At 49.7% G+C, this 16,014-nt stretch overlaps 1 protein-coding gene and 1 non-coding gene across 3 annotated transcripts in view; one reads left to right on the forward strand and one right to left on the reverse strand.

Annotated features, from left to right (window-relative positions):
- Vav1 (vav guanine nucleotide exchange factor 1) overlaps positions 1-16,014 on the reverse strand; it is a 67,466-nt gene that overhangs the window by 39,651 nt on the left and 11,801 nt on the right. Inside the window, exon 1 of one of the 2 annotated variants that reach the window (XM_008836894.3) lies at positions 12,802-13,072. The exons of the other annotated variant lie outside the window; for it this stretch is intronic. Within the exon in view, the coding sequence (XP_008835116.1) occupies positions 12,802-13,005 (204 nt within the window). The 5' untranslated portion in view covers positions 13,006-13,072. Of the gene's footprint in view, positions 1-12,801; positions 13,073-16,014 lie in introns of those variants that run through there. 2 annotated transcript variants of the gene reach the window in all.
- LOC115071059 lies at positions 914-1,050 on the forward strand. The gene has a single exon (XR_003850160.1). It is a non-coding gene; the product is annotated as a small nucleolar RNA SNORA4 (small nucleolar RNA).

Genomic DNA, 16,014 nt, shown 5'->3' on the forward strand with positions numbered 1-16,014 from the left:
GGCGGGGAGGGGAGGGAAGCTAAGCCTGCTCATTGACTCAGCAAGCACATATTGAGCATCTTCTGTGTATCCAGCACTGCAATGCAGTAGTGACCAAGGTAACTAATGCCCTGTTCCCTCAATGCAATAGAGGAAACTTCAGCAGAAAGCAACTTGAGTATTGGTTGCTGACAATGGTAGTGAGTATGTGGTAAAAGAAACAGCAGAGGTGTGTGGTTACAGGGGGAAGGGAAGTGCACAGCAGGCAGTCATGGAGAAGGAGGTGAAGGAGATGGGCTCAGGTAGAATCTACCAGGGAGAGGCTGGGGGTGTGGCTCAGCTAAAGTGACAGCCTAGAGTCCCCACTGAGGACCTGAAGGCATGGCTCAGAGGCATAGTAACAGCCTAGAATCCCCACTGAGGGGCTGGGGGCGTGGCTCAGGGTAGAGTGACAGCCTAGAATCCCCACTGAGGGGCTGGGGGAGTGGCTCAGGGTAGAGTGACAGCCTAGAATCCCCACTGAGGGGTTGGGGGCGTGGCTCGGGGGCAGAGCTCTTGCCTTGCATGTACAAGGCACTGAGTTCCATCCCTAATACCAAAAGTAATTATCAAAGCAACCTGGTTTGATGGTTCACATGTGTAATCTCACCATTCAGGAGGCTGAGGTAGAAGAACCACTCATGAATTTGAGGCCAGCTTGGACTACACAGTGAGTTCAAGACCAACCTGGACTGCACAGAATGAGACACTATCTCAAAAACCAAACAAGCCAGGTGTGGTAGCTACACCTTTAGTCCCAGCACTCAGGAGGCAGAGGCAGGTGGGTCTCTGTGAGTTCAAGGCCAGCCTGGTCTACAAAGCAAGTTCCAGGTCAGCTGGGGCTACAGGGAAACCCTTTTTCAAAAGACCAAACAAAAAAAAAACAAAAATACAAGTGCCAAAAGCTAATTTGGGGGGGGGAAGGTTTTTTAATAACCTTTACAATTTGGGCTATTTGGCAGAGCGATTAAGACCACACTCCACATGGGCTATACCACTTAGTATGGTCATTACTATCTTGTGGCCTACACAGATTGGGAAGAAAAAAAAAAGAAAAAAAGAGGGCTGATGAGCTGGTTCATTGGAATTATTGGCAAATCTGATGCCCTCAGTTTGAAGAACTGACTCCTACAAGTTTTCTGATCTCCACACATGTGCCACACCATGCATGTGCCTGCACATGCTCAGGTGTGTTGCACACACACAGACACACACGCACACCACGAGAGTAATAAAATTTTAAGGTAAGAGCCAGGTGTGGTGGTATGCTCCTTTAGTCCCAGCACGTGGGTGGCAGTGGCAGGTGTATCTCTGTTAGAGGCCACCCTGGTCTACATAGTGAGTTCCAGGCTAGCCAGGGCTACAGGGAGACCCTGTCTCAAAAAGACAAAAAAAAAAAAATTAAGGCAAACATAATGTGAACACATCATATGTTGAGGATATTTCATTAAGTGTATACCAATGTATGCTGTTCTCTGTTCCTCTAGGTCCAGAGAAAGAAAACATGCTTTTTGAATCAAAATATTGGGGTGAAGGGAACTGTACCTGTATAAATCGTGCACAGACTATTTTCCTGTCCATTGGTCCCTCAACAGTGCAGTGTGAACAGCTTTTCCACAGCATTTACATTCTATCAGTTAAGTCACCACAGGTGATTTCAGGTCTGGGAGGATGTGTGCAGGTTCTGTGCAAACACTGCCCATTGCATGGAAGGGACTGGAACACCTGTGCATTTTCATATCTTTGGGGGGTCCTGGAACCCAGTCCACCCGCAGGTGTGGAGGGTCAACTCTAATGGTTCTTTTTAAAGCAAACATAGGTATGTGAGGGCCAGGGAGATGGCACAGTGGCTAAAGTGTTTGCCACGCAAGAATGAAGACCTGAGTTCAGATCCCAGGAACCCACATAAAAAGCCAGGATTCATGCTGTGTGCCTGTAATCCCAGCACTGGGGAGGAGGAGACAGGAGAATTCCTGGTGCTCTCCTGCCAGACAGACAGACTAATGGTTAAGTGTTAGGTTGAGAGAGAGACTATCTCAAAAACACAGGGGAGAGCAATCAAGGTAGAAAGCAATGGCAACAGCCAGCAGACATACACACACACACCACACACACACACACCACTCCACACACATGCCACACACACAACACATACACACATACCACACACAACACACAACACTCCACACATATGCCACACACAACACACACATACAACACTCCACACACATGCCACACCACACCACACACACAACACTCCACACATATGCCACACACACACCACACACCACACACACCACACAGCACACACACATACCACACATCACACACACCACACACACACAAACACACACACCACACACACCACACACACACAAACACACACACCACACACACCACACACTACACACCACACATACACAGCACACACACCACACACTACACACCACACACACCACACATATACACCACACACACCATACATATACACACCACACACACATACCACACATACACTACACACACAGCACACACACTCACCCCACACACACCACATAATAATATTTAATTTAATTTAGAAATGAAAGAGTCAGAGGAGGGAGGGAAGGAAGGAAGGGATGGAGGCAGGGAGGGAGGGAGGAAGGGAGAGAGGAGGGAGGAAGGAAGCAGGCAGGCCCAGGGCTAGAGACATGGCTCAACAGTAAAGAGTACTGGCTGTTCTTGCAGAAGACCCCCGGTTCAGTTCCCAGCACCCACAGGGAGGCTAACTGTAACTCCAGTTCCAGAGGATCCAATGCCCTCTTCTGGCCTCCATGGGCATTGCATGACATGGTGCACTTACAAAAACATGCAGGCAGACTATTTATACACAAAAATTAAATTAAAATTTTTTAAAGAAGTGGATTTACATTGAAAGGAAGGAAGAAAAGATAGAAAGAGAGAGAGAGAGAAAGAGAGAGAGAGCAGGTATGGTGAGCTCTGGCATAGCCCTTAAAATCAGAATTACTGTAAGACCTTCAGCTTTATGGGAGAAAGGGGCGGGGGTGGGGCAGAGAGTAAATGAAGCCACCATTGATAAACAGTGCAAAGTACTCTCTCTGGTCATATTTTGTTCCTTCTCTAATGAAGTACCCCACTTCAAAAGGAAATAAACACTGCTTCTGTGTAAATCAACCTATCTTAAGGCTGTAGGGGATAAAACTGGTTCCAGCAGGAAAAAGACTATGTCAAAGCTGACCATGTGGGCACTTGCCTTAAATCACAGCACTCGGGAGGCAGAGGCAAGTGAATCTCTGTGAGATTGAGGCTAGCCTGGTCTATACAGCAAGTTCCAGACCAACTAGGGCTACAGGGAGACTCCGTGTCAAAAACAGAAAGAAGAAAGAAATGAAAGAAAGAAAGAAAGAAGAAAGAAAGAAAGAAAGAAAGAAAGAAAGAAAGAAAGAAAGAAAGAAAGAAAGAAGGAAGAGAGAGGGAGGGAGGGAGGGAGGGAGGGAGGGGATACTGCTCAGCCAGCCACCCTTGCTGACTCAACAAAGATTTACTAAGTGAGCACCAGCCAAATCCATCAATTCCAGGCTAGAGAGAGACCCTGTCTCAAAACCCAAGGTGGACACTTGAAACCATCCTCTGGCCTCCACACACATAGCACACACGTAAACACACACGCACATACACAAACACATGCACACACACACATTTTTGTTTCATTTAAAAAGACTGGCTTGGAACAGGACATGGTGGCACACACCTTTATTCCCAGCACTTGGGAGGCTGAGGAAGGTAGATCTCTGTGAGATGGAGGCCAGCCTGGTCTTCATAATGAGTTCCAGGCTGGCTGGGCTACAGGGAGACCCGGTATAAAAGAATTAATTGATTAATTAATTAATTAATTAAATAGACTGTCTTGGACTGGAGAGGGAGCTGCGGGGGTAGCAGCCATTGTTGCTCAGGCAGGAGGGCCAGAGTTCAAATCCCTAGCACCAGGTAAAAGCTACGCATAGCCACCTGTGCCTGTAACCCGTGCTGTGCAGGAAGAAGACAGGAGGATCATGGGGTCCAGTCTAGGCCCAGGTTCAGCAAGAGACCCTGTCTCAAGGGAATAAGGTAGAGAGAGACAGAGCAGGACAGAACTCCTTTGGTCTCAATGAACACTTGAACACACACACACACACACACACACACACACAAATAGAGTTGGCCAGGCTAGGCTACATGAGTCTCTGTCTCAAATGAGAATGTTTTGAATAGACTGTGCCTGGGATAAACATGCGATACAGATGGTTTTTGTTGGCCCTCTTCCCCACACAGTACAGGGTACCAGTCCTTCCCACAGTATTTAAATTCTACCAGCTATGAAAATTCACCAACAGATGACTTAGAGCCCACGGGAGGATATAAGCAGGTTCTATGGAAACATTACACCACTCTCTATTAGGAACCAGAGCATCTGTGGGTTTGGGAATCCATGCGGGGCTGTCCTTAAGTCAGTCTCTCCTGTACCAAGCAACTACATGCAGCTTGTGAGAGTCAGTAAGCACCATGCCAGAAAACTAAAACTGGGTGGGTGGGACTGGGGAGGTGACTCTGTGCTAACTGTGAGGATTCAGGTTTGAATCACAGGCACCAACATAAGCAGCTGGGTAGTGGCAGGCACTTACAATCCCAGCACTGGGGAAGTGGAGACAGGCAGGTCCCTGGGGCTCACTGGCTGGCCATTCTAGACAAACCCATGACCTCCAGGTTCAGTGAACGACCCCTGTCTCAAAACAAGTAAGATGAAGCACACAAGAGCACTGACACACAAAGTAAGGAAATGGGCTGGACAGTGCCAAGATGAGAGGTGATTTTCATTAAGTGTTTGAAACTTGTAGGGAGATTGGGGGCAGTTTGTTTGTTTGTTATTTGTTTGTTTGTTGTTTGAGACAGGGTCTCCATGTAGCCCCAGCTGGTCTGGAATTTGCTATGTAGTCTAGTCTGACCTTGATCTGACAGAGACCCTCCTGTCTCTGCCTCCCAATGCTGGCATTAAAAGCAAGTGCCACTACACCCAGCTTTGTAGAGAGATATTTGAGCAAAAGCTTGAAGGTGAGGGAGTAGCCCATGGGGAGGAAAAGCATTCCAGAGAGAGGGAACAGCCAGCGCAAAGCTGTGCCTGATGCATTGGAGGAAAAGCTAAGAGGCCCATGTGGCCGCGGTAGAATGAGCAGGAAAGATAAAGGGAAGAATGAACCCAGAGTCTGAGGAACCAAAACTGGGACTGTGCAACAAACACAAAGCAAGTGATTGTCATCATCAGTACCCCAACATTTTGTCCTAACTCCCAGAGTCCCTCAGAGGGCAACATTAAAATCTCATTAACTACAACACCCAAGTGAGGAGCTGGGGGGTGGCTCAGGGTAAAGTGACGGCCTAGAATACCCAGTGAGGGGCTGGGGGCGTGGCTCAGGGTAGAGTGACAGCCTAGAATCCCCAGTGAGGGACTGGGGGCGTGGCTCAGGGTAGAGTGACAGCCTAGAATCCCCAGTGAGGGGATGGGGGCGTGGCTCAGGGGTGGAGTAACAGCCTAGAATCCCCACTGAGGGGCTGGGGGCGTGGCTCAGGGTAAAGTGACGGCCTAGAATCCCCAGTGAGGGGCTGGGGGCGTGGCTCAGGGATACAGCTCTGGTGTAGCCCTGGAAAGGCCCGGAGTTTCCCTCCAGCAAGAGAAAGACATAGGCAGACAACTGCATCATGACTAGTTTTCATAACTTCCTGTGATGTTTAACTGTCAACTTGACAGGTTCTTGAGTCACCTAAGAAGCAAGTCTCCAGGCACACCTGGGAGGGGTTGTTTGGCTCCCACTCAAGGATGGAGGGGGATTATCAAGGTTAGGTTAACTATGGTGGGAAGACGTCCCCGGAATGTGGGCTGCACCATCCCCTGGGCTGGGGTCTTGGGCTGAATAAGAAGGAGAAATCGAGCTGAGGACCAGCATGCGTCTGTCTCTGCTTCCTGACTGTGTACAAAGTGACCAGCTGCCTCAGCTCCTGCTGCCATGACTTCCCATCATGACGGATGGTACCCTGTGACCCCATATAAACCTTTCCTTCCTTAAGTTGCTTATGTCAGGGTTTGTTTGGGGTTTTCTTTTTTTTTTTAATCACAGCAGCTGGAAATGTAACTAAGAGAATCCCCCAAGATCCTGCAGCTAGAACTGCAACCGAAGGTGCCTCAGGCGGCTCAGATGGAGGACCACCCGATGCATTGTGGGACATTTAACAGCATCTGAGGCTTCTACCTAGTGGATACCAACAGCTCCCCAGTCTCTCTAGAAAAGTCCACAGAAAATTAACTCAGGCACTCCAGTCTCACCTCAGGTTAAAAACTGAGTGCTGGAAGCCGGTGGTGGCGCTCACCTTTAACCCCCGTACTGCAAAGGCAAGAGGATCTGTGTGAGACTGAGGCCAGCTAGGGGTATAGGGAGACCATATCTCAAAATGAAAGGAAGGGAGGGAGAGAGGAGGGAGGGAGGAAGGAAGGAGGGAGGGGGGAGGGAGGGAGGAAGGAGGGAGGGCAGGAAAGGCGGGACAATTTTTCCCTCTAAATCTTGAATCATACAAATGTATCATTTAACCAAACACCTAAATGTTTGAAAGTTTCTGTTGAGCTCTCTGAGCCCCCAACCCTGGATGCCTGAATCCCCAAGGGAAAGTGCCAAGCTCTGTACATACTGTGTTTTGGTCATATATCTATCCTTATTTCAAGTGTGTGTGCGCGTGCGTGTGTGTGTGTGTGTGTGTGTGTGTGTGTGTGTGAGAGAGAGAGAGAGAGAGAGAGGCACACGTATGCACATGCATGTACAGAGCAAGGCATCAGGTGTCCTGCTCTAACACTGTTTTATTCCCGTGACACAGGGTCTCTCACCAAATTGGCAGCCAGCAAAAGCCCCAGCCATCATCTTGTCTGCCCACACAGCACTGGGGTTACAGGTGCATGTGGGATGCCAGGCTTTTTATGTGGGTGCTGGAGATTCGAACTCAGATCCTCATGCCTGCACATCAAGTGCTCATATCTACTGAGCCACCTCTCCTGCCCATAGAGTTCAGCTTTTAAATCAAGCACCATAAGAGATTAATACCAGCCAGGCACGATGCTCTACTTCTAAATCAACTACTCAGGAGGCTGAGTCAGGAGGATCATGGGTTCAAGGTCAGCCTGGGCTACACAGCAAAACCTTGTCTCAAAATAACAAAGCAAACTTATATCGTGTGTGTGTGTGTGTGAGTATGTGTGTGTGCACATGTGCGTGCATGAAGAAACCAGAGGTCAGCCACAGTTGTGGTCCTCAGACACTGTTCCCTTGTTTTTTAATTCTTATTTCTATTCTTATGTATATGAGTATTTTGCCTGCATGTATGTATGTGCACTACATGCATGCAGTGCCCTCAGAGACCAGAAGAAGGTGTTGAATCTCCAGGAACTGGAGTTACAAACAGTTGTTAGCCACCATGTGGGTGCTAGGAACTAAACCCAGGTCCTCTCCAAGAGCAGCCAGTGCTCTTAACCACTGAGCCAGCTCTCTAGCCCCCGAACTCTATGATTTTAGGACTCAGATTTCAAAGACTCTAAACTCAAAGGATTATGAAAAGGAAATGGAAATGGTGACTCTGATCTAACTATCACATACTGTGTCATGTTATAATTCTCTATTCCATAAACAAATACAAATGTTATATAATTGAATTTTTAATAAAACATTTTAAGGAAGTGAAATGTCTCTAAATTTTTCCAGAATCTGGGACAAGCATGACAAAAATTCCCCCAGCAGAAAACAACCACCCTAGTTCACAGACACACACACACACGCATACACAAACACACCTGCTGCTTCAGCTTCCCATTCCACTCACCGCTTCACATAGACCTTAAAAATGAATTTTTTTTTTTAGCATTTCATTACAGTTTTTTTTTTAGCATGTCATTAGGGATTTTATTTTTAGCATTTAAAAATGAATTTTGGAAACAGTATTGCATATCACTAACAGGTTCCAGAAACCGACTCTATTTTTAACTTTTTCACACAATGTATTTTAATTCTCTTCAGCTGCCTCCCCCTGAATGCCTGTCCTCTATTATTATTTGCCTTTTTTTTTTTTTTAAGTCTTTTTGGTCTTTCTGAGACAGGATCTCCCTGTAGCCCCAGCTGTCCTGGAACTCACTATGTAGACCAGCCTGGCCTTGAACTCAGAGATCTACCTGCCTCTGCCTCCCGAGTGTTGGGATTAAAGGCGTGCGCCACCACGCCCAGCCCTATTTGTGTTCTTTTTAAGGCCCACTGAGTCTGATCTGTGTTTCCCAGGTGCTCTTGGGTGTGATCTATCCCTTGAAGTCTGCTGCAGCCTGCCAGGCAACACACCAGTCAGGAAAACTGGCTCTCTGTCTCCCAGCAGCTGCCAAAAGAGCCTCCAGCGGGGGCTGCAGCTGGGGCTGGGGCTGCAGCTGCGGTTAGGGCTGGGGCTGGGGCTGGGGCTTGCATCCCACCTCCCCATCCATGCTGGGTTTGGGGACGCTATTTTTTTAATTTTTAAAAATTATTTATTTTTACGTGTATGAGTGTTTTGCCCTCATGTCTGCAGTTCCCAAAGAGGCCAGAATGGGGTGTTGAATTCCCTGGAACTGGAGTTACAGATGGTTGTTAGCCACCATGTGGGTGCTGGGAACCAAACCTGGGTCCTCTGTATGAGCAGCCAATGCATCTTAACTACTGAGCCTCAACAGATACCACTTTTTAAAAAAAAAAATTTTACAAAAACTTTATTGAGAATTTCATACATGCATATAAGGTGTTTTGATCAAATCCATGGCCACTCCCTCCCCAACAGATACCACTTTTTTGTTGTTGTTGTTGTCTTTTTGAGACAGGGTCTCCCTGTAGCCCAAGCTGGCCTGGAACTCACTATGTAGACCAGGCTGGCCTTGAATTCACAGAGATCTGCCTGCCTCTGCCTTCTGAGTGCTGGGATTAAAAGCGTGAGCCACCACGGCCGGCCAGACACCACTGTTAGCCGAAGTTCACAATGGGAAAACAGACTTGAGAGAGAGAGCTGAAGAGGGGGTGACAGAATTAGAACCCAGATCTAAATCCTCCAAGTCACTAAACTCAAGCCAATCACCCTATTCCCTTTTCTTATCCCAGTATCAGAGTTTGAACCCAGGCCTCATGCATGCCAGGCACAGGCTCTACAACTGAGCTATTTCCACAACCAGATTTTTTTGTCTGAGATGGAGACTGTGTGTGTGTGTGTGTGTGTGACTACAATTATGCTAGATTACTGGGCTTAAGCAATCCTCCTGCCTCAGCTTCCAAGATAGTTAGGGCGACAGGTGCACATGGCCACACTCCATCACAGTTGACTGGGGCTGGCGGCTTGGCAATTTCTCCTCCCCCAGTACCTGCCTCTACTGAGTTTATTGAACTTCACTGGCCTGATGATCTTTCCCACAATCCACCACTTCCCCTTCACTCCCTTAGCCTCAAACTTCCATCTCTAGAGATTTCACTAGCCAACATACAAGTGAAGTGCACACTACAGATGTCTGAGGACACTGGGTCTAACCATGACAGCATCATCCTTTCTCTGGGTCTCAGGCCTCCGAGGGACGAGAAAGTTTGAAGATGCTGCTGTCCTTCACCAGTCCAACCAGCTGGAACAGCCACTGCCCTCAGGGTCTTTGCATGGGAACGCCCTCTGCCTGGGACACTGTTGCCACATCCAGATGGCTCATTCACTCACTAGGTTTCCGCTCCAGTGAAGCATCCTGGACCCCCTAGTAGAAAGTGCCACTCTCATGTCCCAAGACTCTTCCTTGCTTTGCTTTCTTCAAGATACGAGCCATCTTCTAAAAGAGTTTACCTGTTCATAGTTGCTCACTGATGCCTTTCTCTGCTCTAGAATATAGTATGCTAGAACATGGAGTGTGTGTCTGATTCCCACAATCCCCACCCCCAAGAGTAAGGCTGCCATGCACAGTATCTGATGGATGGACAGGTGAACATGACAGATGGATGCATGGATGGATGCATGAATAGACCGACATAACAGATGAGTGGGTGGGTGGATAGATGGTTGCTGAGCAGACAAATATGATGGGCAGGTGAACAGATGGATGGATGGATGGATGGTGGATGGATGGTGGATGGATGGATGGATGGATGGTGAATGGATGGATGGATGGTGGATGGATGGTGGATGGATGGATGGATGGAAGGATGGATGGATGGATGGTGGATGGATGGTGGATGGATGGATGGATGAATGGTGGATGGGTGGGTGGATGGATGGATGGATGAATGGTGGATGGATGGAGGATGGATGGATGGATGAATGGTGGATGGGTGGGTGGGTGGATGGACGGATGGATGGAGGGTGGATGGATGGATAGATGGGTGGGTGGATGGATGAATGGTGGATGGTGGATGGATGGATGGATGGATGGTGGATGGATGGATAGTGGATGGATAGATGGATGGTAGATGGATGGATGGTGGATGGTAGATGGTGGATGGATGGATGGATGGATGGATGGTGGATGGATGGATAGTGGATGGATGGATGGATGGATGGATGAATAGTGGATGGTGGATGGATAGATGGATGGATGGATGGTGGATGGTGGATGGATGGATGGTGGATAGATGGATGGATGGATGGATGGTGGATGGTGGATGGATGGATGGTGGATGGTGGATGGATGGATGGATGGATGGTGGATGGATGGTGGATGGATGGATGGATGGATGGATGAATGGATGGATGTGCTATTTCTTCTCTTTCCTGGAGAGGAGAGGGACTATGGTGAGGGAATGAAGGAATTCGGGAGCATTCTCATCCTGATCTCCACACCTTTATCCCTCTCGTTCCTTAGTGGGTTTTTCTTCCTTTTTCTTTTCTGCTCTTCCATGTCCCATAGGCCACTGTGTTCCTGGCTTCAATCTGACAGATTGCCCCAAGGGGCCTCTCCTGGGTGCCTCCTCTGGTCTATTGTACTTTATCAGGCAGTGTCCTGATCAAACAGGCCTGGAAACATCTTTTTCTGTCTCCCTGAGTTCAAGAGTACTTTGAAAAGCTAGAGCCATGTTCCAAGAACTGCCTGGTACAGATCAGGGCTGTCACTAGATCACAGCCAGTCCCTGGGGATTAGCACCGGGGTGTGTGTGTGTGTGTGTGTGTGTGTGTGTGTGTGTGTGTGTGCTTTCCCTTCAGAAAACCAGCCTTGGCTGTGACGCACAGGGGGTGGAAGTTCATCCTTAAGTCTAACTGCTTTCCCATCAGCTACAATTGCCACATCACAGGACACCGTGAGTCCCAGCCAGAGGTGAGGATGAGCCCTGTGGCTACTTCCTCAAACTCTGGATGCCAAAAGAGGTCAAGCAAATGTAGGCAAATTTTTGATGGCCTGTGGCCAAATAGAGAACGTGGAGAACATGTCCGTGGAGAATGGGGGAGCTGGGTTCTTCTCAAGGAGCTTGTGATGGCTACAGGGGCCACCAAGGACCAGAGGCAGAAAGAGCCACCCACTGATGGCCCCTAGGAACTTCCCCTCTCCCAAAGACCCCAGCAGGTCCTTCTGTAAGCAGTGACTTCCCTTCTTCAACTACACAGGGCCACTCAGGCCAAAGAAGAAATCAAGCCCAGCCAACCATTGCCAGTCAAGCTCAGAGAGCATCCTCAACTGTGGCTCTGAGAGACAGGGGGTTGTTCTAGTCTGGAAGGCTAAGGGTAAGAGAGCAGATGGCCCGCACTCCAGAGCTTTGTCCTCTGGAGTCCAGAGCATAGCCATGTCCCCTTACTCCCGCCCTATCACAGGTTACAGTTATATCCCTCAGACCCCAGGACAAGGCTGTGTCCCCTCTGATCAGAGTCTCATGTCTTTCTCCAGGACTTGCAGGGGCCCCCAGAACCCCCACCCCCAAACTCAGAAGTCCTAGAGAAGTAGAGAAAGGACTACAAAGTCACCCTCAGTCCGATTGTCCCACCCCCACGCCAACCACATTCAAATAGGGATTTGAATACATTTCCTGAACTCATTGGGGGACAGTAAAACCCTGTTCCCCTCCTGATGCCTAGGGTGTGCAGAATGCCAGCCAACACACTGCCCTTCTTTCAAGCTCCAAGATGCCCCCAGGACCTTGTGTGAAGGCCAGGGCTGGGCCTTGCCCTTCAATGTCCCCCTCTGGTGGGATCCCATGAGAGAGCCTCAGAGCTTGATGTTTAACCCACACACACACCCTTCATTTCATACCACACAGCCCAAAGCCCTGGCAGGAAACGGAGGGGAAGGAAGATGTGAGGGGGAAGGAAGAGGCCGAAGAGAAGAGGAAGAGGAGGAGCCACTGGTGGGGGAAAAACTGCTGAAGGCCCCTAGAACACACACAACAGCGCTTGACTCTCAAGGGGGTCAAAGGAGACAGGGAAACCTTGTCTTGGTATCTACAGAACACTGGGGCACCCTAAGAATTCCTCCAGATGGGTCTCAACAGAGTCAGCCTAGGATCGGGGGAGTTCACCCTTAGCTTACATGTTCAGGAACAGGCTCACCCAAAGGCCTTGATTTTCTTGGGTGATTTGCACCCCCAAAGTCTCTGATTCTCAGCAACCCCCTTTGCAACTTCCAGGCCTAGAAGCATGACCCCCCACCTCTTTTAGTGGAGTGTTCTGACCCCCATATCTTCCTTCAACTCTGTGAGCCCTGACATCTAGCCCTCACCCTGGCCCCAGAGCATCACCCAGCAGGCTCACCTGGGACATCTGAGGACGCAGGTTGACCTCACGCAGGTTGATAGCATGTGGCTGGAGGTTATTAAGCAGCTGGCACAACAGGACACCATCCCGAAGGGCCTGGGCTAGCTCGCAGACCTGAGCCCCTTCCCAGGTGACACGGTGGCTGGGGGGCAGCACCCGGCATTGGATCAACCAGTGAGTGCATTGTCGCCAGAGCTCCATGGTGCTGTCTGCCTCCCCTCGGGGAGGCCCAGTGCACCCTGGCGCGCACAGCCTCCACTACCCACCCCGAGAGGAGAGTGGAACCACTTCCTCTTTGGTGCCTGTAACTGTCGTGGAGGGGGTGGAAGGGGAGGAGCTGTGGGGCGGAGGGCAAGCACCTGCAGGCCCGCCCCACGGCATCCACGCATTGCTGTGACCTCTCTTTTCTCCACCCACAGGGCTCAGGCCTAACCACCCAGGCCCCTAAGATCTCCTTAGGGGACCCCCTAAGGTCCTGGTCTTTCACAGTCTGTCCTCCATGCAGCCGCCAGAGGGCGCCCGTGAGCTCTGAGTCAGCGCCCTCCTTCCTCTACCCACAGCACTCCATGGCTCCCACCTTCCTGGGGCTGAAAACCCAAGTCCTTCCTGCAGCCTACCAGGCCCTGCCGGCCCTGCCCTGTCCTCGCTCTGCCTCCTCTACCCCTCCTTTCTGCCCTCACTCCCTCTGTTCCAGTCACATAGGCCTGAAACCCTAGCTGGCTTGTAACTCACTATGTAGACCAGGCTGGTCTTGAACTTAAAGAGATTCTCTGCCTCCAGGATGCTGGGATTAAAGATGTGTGCCACCAAATGGCCTTAAAATACTGTCTTCTGGGCATAATATGGTCTTTTCACTCATGAATTTCCAGTAGCTGTGGTTACCTACACAAGACCTGCATAAGCTTGAGCCAGCAAGATCAGTCAGTATTCCAACCTGACTCAGTGGGTTACAGAATAACTAAAATGAAAAGTAATGGGGGGGGGTAAGAGACATGTTGGGGGTGCCTAGGGGGGGCGGATGGCATGAGGAGTTGGGGGTTCTTGTAAGGAGTGAGGGAGGGCATGAGGGATGTGAGGGACATATTAGGGGTGCCTGGCAGATGAGAGAGGGGAGCAGGGTGGATATGATCAGGGTCAGCAGGAGCTACAGGGAGACCCTGTCTCCAAAAAGACTCCCCCCCCCCAAAATACATTGTATACGTGTATAAAATTGTTAAAGAATTCATCAAAGTTTCTATTTATTTATTTATTGGTCTTTTTTGAGACAGGGTCTCCCTGTAGCCCTAGCTGACCTGAAACTTGCTATATAGACCAGGCTGGCCTTGAACTCACAGAGATCCACCTGCCTCTGCTTCCCGAGTGCTGGGATTAAAGGCATGTGCCACCACACCCGACTTATTTTTATTTTTTGTGTACTGGTGTTATGCCTGCATGTGTGTAAGTGCACCAGTGTCATGCATTGCCCTTGGAGGACAGAAGAGGGCGTCAGATCCCCTGAAACTAGAATCCGACACCCTCTTCTGACCTCCACCGGCATTGCATGCAGGTAGTGCAGTTGCATACATTCAGGCGGAGCACTCATACATATAATCAACAAACGTACAGCCCACCTGCCCCATCCGTGAGTTCCCAGTCTTTTGATTCAAAGCCGCCATCAATCGTCCCCTTACAAATTTGCTACAGTGTCATTCATTAATTCTTGGGGGTCAGCAAACCTGCTTTTCCTAGACTTGTCCGTCCCCATTCATCAGCTGCAGGCTCCGAATAGCTCCCCTTCCCATCTCACCGGCTCCCCTTTGGAGCGCTTCTTCCTTGTGGCCACTAGACGGCGCTAGACCCCTTCGCTCTTCCTGCCTGAACCTGGTTCTCTTTGGTGGGAGATGGGGAAGGACCAGGGCACAGGAACAGATTTCCATCCCTATCAGGCATCTGTGACTTTTTAAGTGTCCTTCCCCTAATCTGTAAACTGGTATCAATTTAACAATTTAGAGAGGGTGGCCAAGTTATTTTTTTAAAAAAAAGAAACCTGAGGCAGACAGGAGAGCGTTCCCTAGGGCTCTGGATTCATATTCCATCTCCACCACTCACAAACTGGGGTACTTTTGCATAAATGGTTTAGCTCCCTGTTGCTGTGACAAAACACTCTGACCAACACCAACTTGGGGGGAAAGGGTTTGTTTGGGTTACATCTCCCGGGTCACAGTTGATCACTGAGGGAGCCCAAGGTAGGAATTTAGGGCAGAACCTGGAGGCAGGAGCTGGAGCACAGGCCATGGAAGAACGCTGCTCACTAGCTTGCTTTTCTGGTCCGTGTTCAACCTGCTTTCTCAAACACTATGGGACAACCTGCCTGGGGGTGGCGCTGCTAACGCTGGGCTGGGCCCTCCCATATCACTCAACAATCAAGTAATACCCCATAGACATGGCCACAGGCCAGTCCAATGGAGGAAATTCCCCAATTGAGGCTCCCTCAACCCAGGTGTGTCAAGTTGACACTAAAGCTATCCAGCACACTCCCCCAACCCCTGTGCCTCAGTTTCTCTACTGGGGGTAGGTGATGTGAACAGTACTTATCTTCTTAAAGATGAGGTGAATGGCCAAAGTATTGCCTGTCTTGTACCAGATTCCAACCCCATCTACCTCTAATTTGTCTTCTGGTATCAGGATGGAAGCCCCCTACCTCTGGTTAATCCCCCATCCTCATCCTGCCCCCAGACTCTGTCTCTGAGAGGCTGTGGCCATTTCCCTGAATGTCTCCCCACCCATAACTGGGGCTTGCTTCTTTGCAGGAAACTCAAGGGATAGGCTGGAGGAAGTGGCACCCTTTATGTCACAGCCCTGTGTACCCAGCCTCCACCCGGATCCTAGGGGGAATGGAGAAGCACCCCACATTCAGGTCCTTAGAGGACATGGCATGAGTCCTTCGGGCCAGCCTGGCTTGGAAGGGCCAGGCTCTTGGGCTATAGTCATTCTAGGGCTGGGGCTGGGATTCAGCTGGTAGAGCACTCACTCACCTAGCATGCAGGAGACCCTGGGTTCAATTCCCCAGCAACGCAAAAACCAGGTGTGGTGATGCACACCTCCCATCCCAGGATTGGAAGATGGAGGCAGGAGGATTGGGAGTTCAGGGTCATCCTTAGCTACATGAGGAGTTCCAGGCCAGCCTGTGATATAGGAGACCCAGTCTCAAAAAAAAAAAAAAAAAAAAAA

This window comes from Nannospalax galili, unplaced genomic scaffold (genome assembly GCF_000622305.1).
Source record: "Nannospalax galili isolate Female #2095 unplaced genomic scaffold, S.galili_v1.0 scaffold77, whole genome shotgun sequence".
In the NCBI taxonomy this organism is placed as follows: domain Eukaryota; kingdom Metazoa; phylum Chordata; class Mammalia; order Rodentia; family Spalacidae; genus Nannospalax; species Nannospalax galili.